This window comes from Xyrauchen texanus, chromosome 16 (assembly GCF_025860055.1).
Source record: "Xyrauchen texanus isolate HMW12.3.18 chromosome 16, RBS_HiC_50CHRs, whole genome shotgun sequence".
Taxonomy (NCBI): Eukaryota; Metazoa; Chordata; class Actinopteri; order Cypriniformes; family Catostomidae; genus Xyrauchen; species Xyrauchen texanus.
In genome coordinates, this window is record NC_068291.1 from 2,225,950 (window position 1) to 2,243,039 (window position 17,090).

The 17,090-nt window shown below is 38.8% G+C and overlaps 1 protein-coding gene across 2 annotated transcripts in view; it reads left to right on the forward strand.

Moving 5' to 3' along the window:
* LOC127657289 (steroid hormone receptor ERR2-like) overlaps nucleotides 1-16,690 on the forward strand; it is a 92,859-nt gene extending 76,169 nt beyond the window's left edge. For both annotated transcript variants that reach the window (XM_052146018.1, XM_052146017.1), the window contains exons 6-7: nucleotides 9,066-9,335; nucleotides 11,233-16,690. In XM_052146018.1, coding sequence (XP_052001978.1) covers nucleotides 9,066-9,335; nucleotides 11,233-11,477 — 515 coding nt within the window. In that variant the 3' untranslated portion in view covers nucleotides 11,478-16,690. The remainder of the gene's footprint in view (nucleotides 1-9,065; nucleotides 9,336-11,232) is intronic.
* The last annotated feature ends 400 nt before the right edge of the window (nucleotides 16,691-17,090 follow it).

Sequence of the window (17,090 nt, forward strand, 5' to 3'; positions counted from 1 at the left end):
CAGACCATCGGCTCCGAAGAAATTTTCTGAATGAACTGCCGTATTTGCCCCGCTTAAATACCCGTATGTCCGGGGGCGGGATATGCAAATACTGACTGCCAACTCCCATTGGCCCTTTTCAATAAGATCAGAGGTGAATATCATCGCTCAAGAGAGACCCCTAGTGTCGCTTCTCCGACACAACGTGGAGAGAGCGACAGAAGGGGAACGACTCGATTACGTCATTCACAGTGCATCATGGGACGGGATGGTCGCTCCGAGGCACGTTTAGCTGATTTCGGTTCTCTGATTGATGGATCTTTCTCTGCTGTAACATGGGTAATGTAGATGTTTACCATGAATTCCACTTTCAAAACATTTTAAACAATTAAGTTGAAATAACGCAGCCTGATGGCTTCAACGGAAATATATACCATTAATGAACACTCTCGGTAGGTCTGTCTTAATTGGTTTATACGTTTTCACTGAAAATCATTGTCTCTGGGATAAATTAATGGGATTTGTATTTCAGAACTAGATTGTTGCAATCTATTGCTGTAATAAAACAGTTACCACATAAAAAACATGAAGGGCACAAATGTTTATTAAAATGTCATTTTAATTTTTTTTGGTAAAATCATGAAATGCCATCCATCCGTTAACAGATATAGGGAAAATTCCAAACAGCATTTTTGCACCCTTGAAGGGCACTGCGGGAATTGGGGACACCACTCAAAGGATCGTTCCAAATGAAAGTGAGACATAGTATCTTCACATGAAGCGACCTTTTACAAGACCGTTACCAATGGTACATTCATACAGTAACGCCATGCCGCCTTCACAGTGACCACTTCAAGGCTCTGTCCTTCAGAGTGAGTAGGTGTAGGAATGCTCACTTTCAGTTGGAATTCGACCAGTTTTTGTCTATTCTACCATATATGCATTCAATCTTTATCAATCATTTTATGAATTGTATGTTTTTGCAGATATTCATGTGATATTTTCAGAACGTCACTAGCGACAGTAATTTGTCTTCAATATAATTTTGGTAGTTTTAAGAGATGTTATGCAAAACTCTCACTTTTGTGTATGTAAAATATACCTTAAAGGATATCAGAAGCAGCATTCTTGTTATTTGAAATGTAAACAAATAAAATAAATAAATCAGCTGTAACATAGTTGATTTTATTTCAAAGAATACATTGACACAGTTTACATAAGAAGATCTGTTTTAATCTGCAAAGGAACAATATCTAATTAATTTAGTAAAATCAATTAAATGTCCTTTAATCCCTAATCATCATAATTCACATGCACGCACCACACACACACACACACACATTCACTCACACACACACTCACACATTCACTCACACACACACTCACTCACTCACACACACACACACTCACACACACACTCACTCACTCGCGCACACACACGCACACTCACACGCACACTCACACTCACACACACACACACTCACTCACACTAACACACACACACACTCACGCACACATTCACTCACACATACACATGCACACACGCACACACTCACACACTCACACTCACTCATTCACTCACACATACACACGCACACACTCACACACACACTCACACACTCACACACTCACACACACACTCACGCACACACTCACTCACGCGACACACTCACTCACGCACACACTCACACTCACACACACACTCACGCACGCACACACACACACACACACACGCACTCTCACACACACTCACTCACTCACACTCTCACACACACACTCACACACACACACACACTCACACACACAGTCTCACACACACACACTCTCTCACACACACACACACACACACTCACACACACTCTCACACACACTCACACACACACACACACTCTCACACACACACACACACACGCACACACACTCACACACTCTCACACACACACACACGCACACACACTCACACACGCACACACACTCACACACGCACACAGTGTCCTCTGACACATACAGGCTTAAATTATGACAACAAACTGATCTATGGACAATAATTCATTATCATCAGAGGACACAGTCGGGTCACGTCAACTATGTTACCCAAGAGTTGGCCTAGGGTAACTTAGTTGACAGGTCCCCCATTTTGACTCGAAATTTCAATGGCAGGCCTTGTCTGGCTAACCACGTGCCAGTTTCTTGATCAGGTAACCTCAAATTTGAACATACATTTGAGATAAAATCATAAAAATATTGCAAACTATAACAATGTACACAACATAGTTGACGCTCAATTAATACACTCCTTGACAATATGCTATCGTAGTTCAAATATTGAAATAAATGAAAGGACACTCACCATTATGTGTTAAAAATGTCCACCACAGAGGAACATCACATGATGCTGGTCACATCATTTTGGGATACACCATTGTTTAGTTGCAGGGGTGTTTGTTTAGTAACATAGTTGACAGAACTTTTGTGAAAATGAGTAAAATAAAAGATTTTATTTATTAAAATGTCAAAATCTAAAAAATATTTTTTTTTTGAAGTTTTTAGAATTTAGAAAGGAATAAAATCATTTTAGACTTTAAAAAAATGTATTCATTATTCTGAACTTAAGACCCACTAACTTCAAACACAGACAACATAAAAACTTCATGGCAATTTCAAGCTTTAACTTAATCGAAATACTTTGGATGAATTTTTCAGCACAGATTTTGTACTTGTTTTGACTGTAAACAAGTCAATAATAATAATATTAAATAACCATTCTCTGAAAATGTCTTATGCAGTGTTGCTTCTAAAACAAGATTGATACATTTATCTTGTTTTAAGGATTCAACAACAAAACTAGAAAAGAATACGCTTTTTTCAGCACATCTTTGCACTAATATCAGATGTCTTACTAGATATTTGCTTTTATCTAACATGGATTTTCTTGATAGAATAAAGATAATTGTGTCTGGTAACAGGTGCATGTAAAAGGCTGGACATAGCATTTAAGCTTAGCATAAAGCTAAATGTTCACATGACAAGTTACACAAGGTTAACTATTTCTGCTGCTCCAAACTTCAGTGTCCAAACAACATCTCCTGATGACATCATATCCACCTTTTCACTCATAATAGCGTGAGAGCGCCGTCTGTCTGCTCGCATCATTAGAAAGTGTTTCAGCGCAGTTCAAACGTTCCTCAGATCGCATCTTTTATATGGATACATTTCAACAGTTAGTGCTGAATATACCAAGAAAGTTGTTCTTTGTGCTTAAATGGTGCTTGTTTAACGAAACCAGAGTAGATTAGGTTTGAGTCTGTTGTATATTCTGTCATATATTCGGGTCATGGGGCAATGCCCATGTTCTTGAATGAAGTATGTCCAGAATAATACTTGCATACATACAGTACCTAAGGATCATAATGTTTTACCGGCCGAGAAGTGCGTCCTTCATCAAACGCAGTAAATACTCTGACAGTACGTGATTTCAGATGCACCTAGAAGCTTGTTGAAGAGGTCATAGCTGAAGAGGTTTTGGAAGCTTGTGCATCCCAAAAAAAAAAAAATACCAATGCTGTTTAAAAAGTGTCTTTTAAGACACCTCGTGTTAGGCAGCATGAATCCTTTGCAGAGATGGCAATCCCGGAATGAACTCAATGAACTCAATGAACTCAGAAGTCCAAGATAGCAGACAAAGCGAGAATGTTTTTTAATTATAAATACACCTATAACTCATTCAGTACCAAAGTATTCGTAAAAATAGTTCAATCTAATTAATTTGATTACTATTTCACTCAATATGTGTATTCTGCATGTTTACATTTGTTTTACTGTATGGCGTTGTTAGCTTAGCAACATGCTAACACCAAACTCTACTGAAATCAATTGAGAGTTGAGTCTCTTGTGTGCTTTATAGGTGTTGCAGCTCCTGAATAGTGTTTTAAATTAGTCACATGTGAGGTTCCATTTTAGTTGGGATGCTGCCTTTCATAGTATACTGTACATATTTGTATTTACAGTCGTCCGTGTCCGGGAAAATATTGGACTCATTTTGCACTCATGGGGGGATACAAATATCTTTCACCTAATACCAATCGTAACGATTAGCAATACCAAACAACAAATCATGTATTTGTCTGTGACATTAACTTTAATATTATTTTCTATTTAAAAAAAAAAGAAGGGAAATCCCTTTGTTATGTCCCAGCCAACTTCCTGTTTGAATAAATGTCAAACCAGGACAGCTAGTGCTTGTCAGGTTATTTCTCTTTAAGTGTTAAGACATTCAGGGTTTAGTTAGTTTGAAGATGCAAAGATGCAGATAAATCTCATGCATGAAGTGCTTTACATGATGGGGCTGTTGGTTTCAACACTTCCTTAATTTAACAGGCATCACGTCAGCGTCCGCTCAAACCAGATAATTCCCCTTGTACATGCTGTTATTCTGCTTGTCTCTCTCTCAATTTCTCTCTCTTTCCCTGGCATCAGCTTGCTGTTTTCTTGTTGTCATTAAACAGTGAAATCTCTTTATCGTGTTGCTGGGGCTGATCCCGCATGAGCTGTGTAATCTTCTCGTAATGGCGGGTGAATACTGCCGGACGATAAAGCTACAGCTCATCAGTGCTCTTTATTAAATATAGACACCAACCGACAGGCCTCAGTATATTCAACTGAACCACTGATGGAAACTCCAGCAGCACACATCATGATGGATGAAGCAATCAGGCCTCGACCTGACAACGCACACGACCCTGACGCCATCCATGCGTGAGATGTGGGGGTACCGGCGGGGCAAGAGGCAAACAAGGGGCATCTGCTGCAAGGGTTGAGAGCAATAACAGAAAGGAGAAGTCATCTCTTTTTTTTTGTTTGCACACCTACTCGTCTTTACTAGTTAACTAGTCGCCCAGAAAAGTGAGTTGGCGGGTCATTATTTACCTCGTGTAAATGAGTCACCATATGATGCACAGCATCATATCAAACTAAATGTATCAGGTTTCATGCTAAAAACTAGTTGCCAAAATTGGCATATTTAAACTTTGCTAGTACAACTCAACTAATTAGACTACTACTTCTTGTTTGTTGACATCATTATCCTGCTGGGTTTTGTTTTATGCCATCAACAAATCCAGCTCCACAAATCTCAAACTCCAAAGACGGACCCAGTGAATCTCTCAAGGAAGCTTTAAGACCCTTGCAGGGTCAGTTTCGTCAATACTACATGGCTACTCATTAACCAGAGGATCTGTTTAGCGGTGGAAATAAATTATGTGTAATTACGTGACTGATTAAACCTCGTTTCGGGCTTTTAATGAAGCTAAACGGCTCTTGTAGGCCACTGCTGTCTCTGGGGAGGAGTTACGCAGTCGTGCGGCCCGGTCAGAAGGTCAGGAGAAGCAGATTAAAATGAGGGGATTACTGTATTTAAACGTACTAAATGTCATATTGTCCACACTTCACTGGCTAAATGATCTCCAGTGTGGTGTTTCATTCTCATGGGCCACTTATCATTACAAAGTACTGATAGATCTTCATTGAAAGTCAACATAAGACAGCATTCACAACCTATATTACTTCCACAGTGTGACGTATTTCCAAGTGAAACTAGAAAAATGAAGGGTCGGACTTTTATCCATCGGCAATTGATTGGACCATTATATCTGAATGGAGCCAGACTTGTGTTACCTGCAGCTGTTGACTGAGATTCATCTAAAGTTTGCATGACATCATGGAGTGGAAATCAATCAATACACGTCCGGTCATAAATAAAATCACCACGACTGCTCAGGAACCTTGAGCTCATGCAAACACAAAACACTACTAAACATTTAAATACAAGCAACTACAACATCTTCCACCTTTTACATCACTGTGACAAGAGTAGATCATTTGTAGCTTCTAAATATTCAATTAATGTTCAAAATATAGTTGTATCTTAAATCGGTTTCTTCTTAATAAATATTAAAGATCTTTTTTGGTTAGTTCACCCAAAAATAAAAATTCTCTCATGATTTACTCACCTTTAAGCCAGCCCAGATGTGCATGACTTTCCTTCTTCAGCAGATCCAGAAAATATTTTTATAAGCACATTTCCGCTCTATTTGTCCATACAGTGAATGGGTACATTCATACATGATACATGAAAGTGAATGGGTGCCATTAGACTGCTCACTGTTTGATGGTTCAAAAGTCATATTTAGGAAGCATAAAAGTAATCCACACGACTCCAGTCGAACAATTAATGTCTTCTGAAGTAAACCGATAGGTTGGTGTAAGAAACAAATAGTTAATTTAAATGTTTTTAACTTTAAATCGATGCTTCCAGCGCTGTATTACTGTTTAAAAAGACCTTACTCTCACGTGACGTTACAAAGCGTGAAATTTTGATTTCTTGCGTGAATGCGCCATTGTGCTTACATCACAGATGCGGCAGGAAGTGATCTTGAGTCATGTGGATTACTTTTATGCTGCCTAAATATGACTTTTGGACCATCAAACAGTCATCAGTCTACTGGCACCCATTCACTTTCATTGTATAGACATACAGAGCTGAAATGTGATTATAAAAATCTTCTCTTCGGTTCCGATGAAGAAGGAAAGTCATGCACATCTGGGATGACTTAAAGATGAGTAAATAATGATAGAATATTAATTTTTGGGTGAAATAATCCTTTAAACAAATCTAATGATGATGTTCACTTGAGAACGTGCATGTGGCGACTATGTTGAGATCACAGGACAAAAAATGACTACTCACTATGTCAGCAGTTCTTGGATTTTATTGATTTATTTTTAAGTGCAAATGTTTTTTTTTGTTTTTTTTTTTTATTTCTGACTGTATGTATTACTATAAGGTTGAGCAATTAATCACAGTTGCAATAAAACTGTGATATGAACATGGACAATTTAAGAAAACACAACAGAAATAAGAAGGTAAATAAAGAGAAGCCTACAGAAAAACAAAAAAGCACAATGAAAAAACTGTGTTTTTAAATGTAAGGAAAAACATTTGCCAAAATTGCAGTATCTATCAAATATTTCCCATATGATTTTTTTGTTCATATTGCACAGCCCTAATTACTATTAAAACATTTGTTGTAAAAGAACAGTAGAAACTACAGTATTTAAATCAGGTTTTTTTATTAATCCATAAACTACAGTTTGACACTGTTTGGCGTGTGCATAATGCAAATGTAGTATTTTCACTCATGTTAAGTGTTATTGAACACAGGCTCCGGTCGAGAGGAAATTGATTGTCATTGAAACTCACACAAACTCACCAACAGACAGACCATCAGTGTGAGTGGGAGGAGACCACAACCATAAACTGACAGAAATACATTTTCAAATATAAGCTCGTAAATACAGGCGGATTAAAACTTGTCTTGTTTTATGTTTATTTGGTTCGTAAAAGGCTGCTGGACTCATAAAAAGCCTTTTTGCAAAGTTTTCGTCTTTTGTCATTTTTCCGAATTGCAACCTTTGATTTAGTGAGTGTGGAATATATCACAGCGACATGGCCAGCTCAACTTTGTAATAGCAGATGCTCCCAAACAATGAACTTTATTGGGCTGCATAAAAACAAGCTAAAACCTGATTCAATTTTTTTTACTAGTGCTTCAGAGAGATCACAAAGGCAGATGTTTATCCACAGAGAGTAAAAGACAGCATCTGACAAGCATTTCAGCATATGTGTAAATGGACATGTCAAACTAGATTTAAACAAAGAAAATATGACTGCCCATGCAAAACTCATTGCCGCAATGCTAGGGCGTTGCTATGAGGTTGCTAACCCCTTCAAGTCTGGTTTCATTGTGGTACAGTATGTAATGCCCATTTTTCACAATCCAGTCAATTACTGATGCATTAAAACTACATTTTCCGTTTTTGAAAACATTACGGAAGTAAAGACAGTGGCCTTTAGGAAGATAAAAGGCCATTTCTGTCATGCACATGCGCTAATCAATGCACTTTGCATTTGCATCTCTTCACAATTAACTCGGCCCTGTCCTGAATCACTGACACATTTCACCTTCTGTTTAGCATGAATTCAGTTGTTTTGCTTTAAAATGAGGCCTAATAGCGTCTGAGCGCGTTTGACAGTCGGTGGCATCTGCGACCTGTTCTCCAGCTGCACCTGTTCATCCCGCCACCTCCATTCCAGCCCTTATTGATCCCCTTCACACTGTCAGGGGCACCACCTTCTTGATCGCAATCTGTTAATTAATGTATCCTCCAGCACGCCTAGACACCGTTCGCACGCCTGATAACGGAAATTAAACACTCAAGTTTCCCTTTTTCACCCTTTTCTTATTTTCCTCGCTCTGTTTTTCTCTCTTATCCCAAAAACACTGGAAAGTGTCACCCGACGGCTGATAGGCATCGCCCGCTCATCTCTGCCTCAGTACGATCATTCATTTGAAAGGGGGAGAGTTTGGGGTCAGGTGCGATCAATACTGTAATCTATCAGTTCTTTAATCATGAGGGGGGCAGATAGCGCTGCTTTAGTGGATGTGTAAAGCAATAATTTTAATCATCAGAGGGTCGTGAAGTTTATTGACAGTTGTCAAACAAGAGGAAGTAGATGAAAAAGTAGCACATGCATGACACATAGTGCATCCCAAATCACATACATCTGCACTATTCTGCACCATTTTGTAGTGTAAGTAGTGTGAGTAGTGGGTTCATCCTGAAAATAAAGTTTAACACAAGTACCCAGATAATGCACTTCTTCCAGGAGTGTCGGACCGGGGGGTAATGCTGGACTTGAGTAACTGGGGGGGTCAATAATGTTATTCCTGATGTTAACATGAACTGTTATATATTGGTATGGCCCCGGACACTTCATGCACTATTTCAAGCTACATGCTCCAACCCTTCAAAAGAATCACAAAATGATATTTGTTATATCCCTAAAAAATACAAATCTCTCAGACAGCACCAAGATGAAACGGAAAGCAAAAGCAGACTATACATTTCAATTGTATAAGGTATCTCGATACTCGTTGGGATTCTATTTCTCTTGAGGAATTTTAGGAGAAACATTTTTGAAAGTAGAAAAATTTGATATATTCTTGTATGTCTCGTCTGTTTCTCAGGTTTCTCGAGTCTGTCTCTGGGAGACCAGATGAGTCTACTGCAGAGCGCATGGATGGAGATCCTGATCCTGAGTATCGTGTTTCGCTCGCTGCCGTACGAGGATGAGCTGGTCTATGCGGAGGATTACGTGATGGATGAGGAGCATTCGCGACTCACGGGTCTGCTCGACCTTTACGTCTCCATACTGCAGCTTGTGCGCAAGTACAAGAAGCTCAAGGTGGAGAAAGAGGAGTTTGTCACGCTCAAGGCCATCGCGCTCGCCAACTCAGGTACGACAAGCTTTTTAACACACTTTAATTGATGCAAAACAACAGTAGCCACATTTAATATTGAATTTCCCTTGATTGAAGATCATTAAAATTTCATTCATAATAACATTATTCGTTTTATTAATAATTATAATGAGTATTTTTGACATGTAAAATTATATATATATTAAAATGTGAAAATTATAAAATAAAAAAGATGTTTTTTTTTTTCTTACTGAGATTAAGCACAATTTGCTGCTCTTGGTGGTGATGTGAGTCCCATAGACGGATTCACCACAGATAAACATGAAGGGCAAAAGAGCAAAGCGAGGGAGAGAGGACGTCGAGCATTTAATTGAACGCCTTCCATGTCGCCGTATTCCATGCTTCTCTCTCTCTCTCTCTCCATAACAGTAGCCAGAGGGCCGGCCGCCGTGAGAAATAAATTCAGCATTTCATTAGGAACAGCAGGGCTGTCAATTAAATGTGTTAAGTGGAATGGAATGAGTATGAGTGCACGATGGGCCTCGTTTGTTCTAGGAGAGAAGACACAGCGCCCGTATCGACAGCATGCTTTTCAGGAGGCATCCACGTCCTGATCTGATCAATGTGGCCCACACTCGTGCCCTCGTTGTATTCTGTCGTCTTGCTCGCTGTCTCTCTTTGTCTGGCTGAGAAATAAAAATGCTGATGGTGGCGTTTGCCGTGTGTCAGGATGACAGGCTAAGCGCTGCGAGAGGAACAACAGGAGAAAGAGAAAGAGAGACAGGCTCTGTCCGATGGGCCTCACGGGAGCGCCGCTGTCTGACAGATGTGAAAATTCATAGCCATTGATTTTGTAATTAGCAGTTTATCAATCGTATCGACAGCCTCTTTCTGATGGATTGCAAGGAAATTGTTTCTTCAGAGGTGTTTTTTTAAACCTTCCCCCACCACCACCCCCCAGTGTCTCTCTCTCTCTCTCTTTCAGGTTCAGTATGGTCATTTGTATCCCTAAAACAGTAAAAAATAATAGTTACAGATAACATCTATTGTACAGAATAGTGCAAAATATATAATAAAGATAAATTATTCTGTTATAATAAATTATTTAAAAACATACTTCATAAATACATAGTAGAATGGACAATATTTATAGTATAGCATAGTGTAAAATACAGTAAATACTGAAAAAATTGTAAACTATTAAAAATACATTTCTTATATATATTTTAGTTATTATAATTATATATTTACATCTTCTTTGCACTAAGTGCACATGGTGGCAGATACTATTTACATACTAACATAGAATAGTGCCATCACTGCTTATTGTGTTTATTTAGAGTCCAACAAACACACCTCACCAACCATTAAACCTAACTCTAACATTCCCTTACAAAATGAACCATAGTTTTACAACAATAACCATATTCTCACTATGGTATTTTGTAGTAAAATCATAGTAACCACAAAATGAAACATGGTCACTATATTAAGGCCATTCTACTCTAGTAAAAAATGGTCGACTGTATTAAAACTATGGCTTCCACAAAAAAACTTACTATAGTAAAACCATGGTTCTCAGCTCCCTGACTCCCTTCGGGTCATCTGTACGGAAACAGCACATCCACAACATTGTTAAACCCAACGCCACTGCAGCTATACTAGGGGATCAGTTTGTCTTTGATTTGAGTTTTTACTAGACTATAAGGCACCTGCCACACTGTGTGACAGGTGCCATTTACACCAACTGTAGTTATTCAAATTGTATTTTATAGATGAATATATGTCATTTTAATTACATATTGACAAAGTGAATTGGTTGAATTTTTTAAAGACAAACGACTGCATCTGTTGCGGCTCATTTGTGAGATGAGTAATCATGTCTATATTGTGTTTAAATATTGTACTTAGTATGTGTTGTTTGTTCTTGCAGACTCAATGCACATTGAGGACGTAGAGTCGGTTCAGAAGCTCCAGGACGCTCTTCATGAAGCTCTGCAGGACTACGAGAGCTGTCAACACACAGAAGACCCTCGACGGGCTGGAAAACTGCTCATGACGCTTCCTCTGTTGCGACAGACCGCCACCAAAGCCGTTCAACACTTCTATAGTATCAAGATGCAGGGCAAGGTGCCAATGCACAAACTCTTCCTGGAGATGCTGGAGGCCAAAGTTTGATTGGTCGGCCACAACATCATCCTGTAACATCATCAAGGCTACAGCGAATGGGGTGTGGCATAGACACACTTGCTGCAGAGGACACGCTGTCTTCTGACAGACAAGCAGGTTGCAGACTTTTCTCTCTTGTGTCCTTGAGACGCGAGACATTTTTAAAGAACTGAAAACTAAAAAATAAATAACTTGGTTCAAAGTATAAATATAAAGGGGAAAAAATAATAATTATAAATCTATAATAAATGCTATGTACTTGTACAGTAATGCTTTTTTTCATTATCTGTTGTTGTATATGATGAAAGAAATTCTTTAAGTCATTTCAGAGTGAATAGTCTCATATAGGTGGTCCTTTTTTGGTCCTGCTTTCAAAAACGTAACCCTCTCTATGTCTCAAAAGCAACCCCACGTTGAACATATGTCATTATTCAGTGCCCTGGACAACACTACGACACCTTGAGGACTTGTAAATATTCAAAGCAAAGAGCAACATTGGGCAAAATGCACCCATTTGTTGCCCGGTTCTTTCCTAAATGTAAACTGACGTCCTTGAATATACCTCTTTGAAACAGTGAATCCTTGTCTTCTGGAACTTTCATCCTGGGTCCGGGAGGACAAACATTTGTAAAATGATCATTCAAACACCTGTAGCCAGGATTTCAGTCAGCTTACTCTGTAGTAACTCAGCAATAAATTGAGTCAGCGGTTGGTTGACGTCCAACTTTCTTCTTTGCTTGTCCTGCAAGAGGGTGAGGTATGTCCCCCTCCTGTGTTGCACTGTACTCCTTTTTTAAACTACTTGTTTTTGTTGTGGTTGATGTTGGCCTAAATTTGGTTGATGGGGCAAAACTGGCACTCAGTGTAAGCTGGTGAGTCTTCATGTTTGACCCAATTTGGGTTGAGCGAGGGATCATTGGGGAAAGTGGCATTCAGTTGGAGGGGAGAAGGCTTCAAAGGATTTACGATAAGTGGCAGAAGTCCAAGAGATTCCATGTTCAAACAATCAGACGTCCATATGTCAAACACCCTATTTTGGGCTCGTTAAGCCACAGGAAAGCCAAGCTGTGCAGAGAGGAAACGAGGTACCCATCATATCCTTGGACCTTTATAAAGGCTGCCAGGACTTTTATAGCCATGTATCCAAATAAAGGTGGGCAGGTGCAGGTCTTTATCACCAGCTTTATTTTTAGGTCTTGGAAGATGACAGCGGTCTGAATAGGGGAGTATTTGACCTCATGTTGACACAATAGCATTTCTGCACAGCTTGCTAAAATGACCTTTGAAGTAGATGCCCCTATAAACAGCTTATGGATCCAAGGTCCACTTGAAGGTTCTGGTTATGAGAAAACGACCCAAAACAACCATGTTCAATCAGATTCCTGTCCATAAATTTATGCTGCGCTCCATTCAACGCTGAATTTCCAACCTCCTGCTTGACAAAGTGCAATAAAACTGCACTGGAAGTCAGGTTTCCAACTTTGATGTTTAGCGTCACGTAACATCGCGACACCCAGAGAGATGTATACAGTTAGCAGTACACATTTTTTCCACCATCGGATCAAACGCTTCTGAGCGTGGTGAGTAGCGGTTAAGGTAGATTTTCCACTTGAGCACGGCTGGATAAGGTACAATTATAAAGTGTTCCTGGCCCAGATATCTAGTTTGGCTGAACGCTTGTAGTGACATGGCCATTCACGATTGGCCACTTGCTCAGTCATTCCATTCTAATTCTGATTTCACTGCACCACAGTGCAAAAACCTTTATGGAACGGCACGGTTCTGCAACAAAAACCATTTGGCCCAAAGGTGGAAAGGCAGCTATTGACTTTTAAGCAAATAAAATTAATCAGTAAGTCAAAGTTTCTATGTTACATGATAATTAAGCTTGCTTATCAAACAAAGTCAATCATTTTCAATGTTGATCATCCTACACCTGCAAAACACATAGCAGTGCGTTAGCAGTTTTGTTCCTTTTACGTATTTTTCCGAACATCGGACAACAGAATGCTATTCTCAGAGGTTGTAGATATCAAGTAGGAATATCCCACATCCACACTGATCTCACTGAGAATTCAGGAACTGTATGTCGAAAGGAAATTGGTCTGTGCTTACCAAAATTGAAACCACTGCCCCCAGTGGCCGAAGCTGAAAGTTTTTTTGAACGCATTCAGTTTCCGGGTGAAATGTCCACAGATTGGCGCCAAAAGCGAGTTGTATTTTTAGTTGTAAGTGATTTAATACAGTCAACAGGAAGGCATATTTTATTAATGCTACATTCTAACCCAAATTCCAACCATAAACCCTACCATCAGTGGACTAAAGCTATCATTGTAGATCGAAAATGCAACTTCCAAATCACACTCACATTTGTGTATGTAAATGTGATTACTTCCTGGTTTCCATGGGACCAGAACCTGTGTTTTGAGGTTGCTCGTACAAAGCACTATCAGTAGTACCAAAGGGAAAGGTGATTACATCTGAATTGATGCAATAATGTCTGATGGGAGATTTAGAGATTTGGCAGAACAGGGTCGATTTTATACTACAATGAACATTTAGAAGAAGCGTGCCGATTTCCTTTGGGATAATTTTTTTTTTACATCTGACATTGAATGGAATGCAGAATTAGCTTTATGATTTCGTTTGCAGTGCATGATGGAAAACATAGTCCATTTTGTTCATTTAGGTCTCAGTTATCCTCCATTTTTAGAGGGAGTGTTCTGTTAAGGGACTACTGATGTCATTTACTTCAATTAAACAGTGGCACCATTTCAGTTCAGTACTGTGATTGAAGAAACTGATAGTGATGGTGGCTAGTTTATCGTTCTCATTTTATCGCTGGCCAATGAAAGGCCTGTCTTACACTCACTGGCTTCCTAATGGAGGAGCATGAGTCTTCTCCTCATAAGACCTATGAAGCAGACCAGTTGGATAAACAAAATATAATACAAGATTCTTTTTTTATGCAGTTTAACAATGTGAGTTAGCATCAGGGATAAATTCTGACCCAAGTCATGCCAAAGTAGAGCACCTCTAAACTGCGTAGTAAACATTTCACCTTTCCGTGTTAAAAGTGCGAGTTAAGCCCCAAATACATTCTACGCAAGTACGTGAATTAGCTATGCAAGCTTGATTATACACTTTGCATTCAAAACATTTCTAAATGAACATAATTTACAACAATGCAAGTATAAGTTGTATTATCAGCATTGCCACAAGGGATGCTAGAGCAGACATTAGTTTAAACTCTGCAACTACGGTCAATTTTACTGTCATGGCAGAGCACAAAATATGCTTGTCAAACAGCATCTCTTTCTGATAAAACTGATTGTCCAAGCTTGCTAGTTAAACTAGTTAAGAATCCTGGGGGAGATACCAATATGCCATAATGGGGACCGAATTCACGAAACATTCTTAAGAATCAAATTCTACTTAACCACAGTTCTTCACCTTAAGAAAAATGTTACTAATATTTTGTATTCCCAGAAGACTTCTTAAGAATGTTCTTATCTTTTTTTTTTTATTTTTTTTTTTTTACTTAATCAGTCAACAGACTTAAAATATATCCTTAATTTTTTTTCCGAAGATGATTTTCGTGAATCCGGCCCAAGCTAGGGCGTAGATTTTGCTTGAACATTGGAGAGGTTACAGTGTGAAGAATTTATGTTTCCATTGATCATTGTATCAATACTGGGGGGTTGTACTTGCTTGTTCCACACCCCATCCTCCTGGAATCTACGCCCCTGGCCCCAAGCATCCAAATCACAACATCTGCTGGTGGCCAGCACTGTTGGTTTTTCAGCGGGATTAAATGGACCACATGTTTATAGCTGGCTATCTGAATAATACCACATGTGGTTTAAAGACACGGACGTTTGAAGGTGACAATCACCTTCTTGAGGTTTGTTTTCACCACAGCAACATGACAACACACGTTAAATATGTACAAGGCTGCATGCTTGCAATGCATTGGCCAAGAATTCACGAATGCATACTTGCGTAGACCTTCTGGACAGAAAATTACGTGACCATGTCAAAATGTTTGCAAAATGATATTACATGGTTCATTACATGTATTGTTTCATGTACAGTTCAAGTTGAAATGTCCTCTGTGTGATGCTAAAAGCAAGTTAAATGATCTCCCAAACAGATGAGGTTTTTAAGGTAATTGCTCAATTGAGTTTTAAATCAACAAAACCTGCCGACCTTGCCTAAACCTTACATTTACGTATAAACTGATAATCTGCAGTTTTACTGGTCATTTGTGTGAAAGTGCATAAAAGTCATTGGAGCGTCTCTAGTGTTCATTTCAGCAGGAAACTGCCACGATACATCCAACAAGCCACGTAAAATTCATTTCGCAAAAATGTAGAAATAGTAACGTGATTCTATGAGACCTGATTTGAAGAAACTTTCATTAAACAAACTCTTATGAAACATCATAACCCATTAGTGAGAGTTACTGCTCAAGTGCAGATGCCACGTTTCTTTTTTTTATCAGATTTCATGTTTTGTTTCAAATCTGTTAAGGGCAGTCCATATATATCACAAACACTACACTTAACATGGACATTAATGAACATATATGCAACATTCACATACTGTAGCTACCTCATCACTATAAGCACTCAACACTTGTTTGGACAAACTGTAAATAGTCAAAACTCCTTATTTCCTTTTCACAGTGCCCTTAATTTAGCCCTTAATTAAAAGACTGTTGTCAGCAGGCTGTTTGGTTGTTTTTGAGCGAGCATTGTAACAGAGGAGTTGGTATTAAAAGAAAGGCCGTCGATAGATAGGTTAGCTCTGCCTGCAACGCAGTCAGTTATTTACATCTGCTCCATTATGTGTATACCACACTACATTCTTACCACATCCTGTTTTGGGTGCAAAAATGTGGGTGCTTTTTTTCTAATTTTCTTTCGACAATGGGAAAATAGTTAACTCTATGTGCTACTAAAAATACAAATCTGTGATAAAGGTTTTTAAGAGACATGAACAATTATTTGTACATCAACCATCATGTGTTCCTACAAAAATCACTGTTTAGGAAAGAAAATACATATCTGTAAATTTCTGTCTTTTATTTATTTGCTTATAAACATTCTGTGTGGTTTGAACTGGGCATGTTCAGGTCAGAATTGGTCCCTCAATGTTCAAATGTCAAAATGACGTTACTGTTTCTCCTAATGATATTCATTGTGTATTGTATATCACTTTGGCCATGCTGTACAATAATATTGTTCATTTAACAAAGAACTGTGTCACATTCTTTTTTTATTTAAAAATGTTTTTAAAGGTAAAAAAGAAAAAATGTACCCTCGAAGACGTGTTAGAGTTTTGTTCATTTTGTTTTTGCACGAGAGAGATGAGTTGTTCCAAGGAACGTGTTACTCAACACAAAGGCTGTCGTAAGAAATGTAGTTTTATAAACTAGGTTCAGGAGGAACAAGGTCATTTAATCCGACCAATAGCGTAGCCAGAGTAAGCGTACGAAAACGTCCACTTACCTCCACATGGCGTCGAGTCTTTTGGCATTCGGCCCTGCCCATTGTCCACAAACAAACCCGTGCAAGTGGATGAGATCATCGGATCTGCAAAACATTCACCTTCATCAGA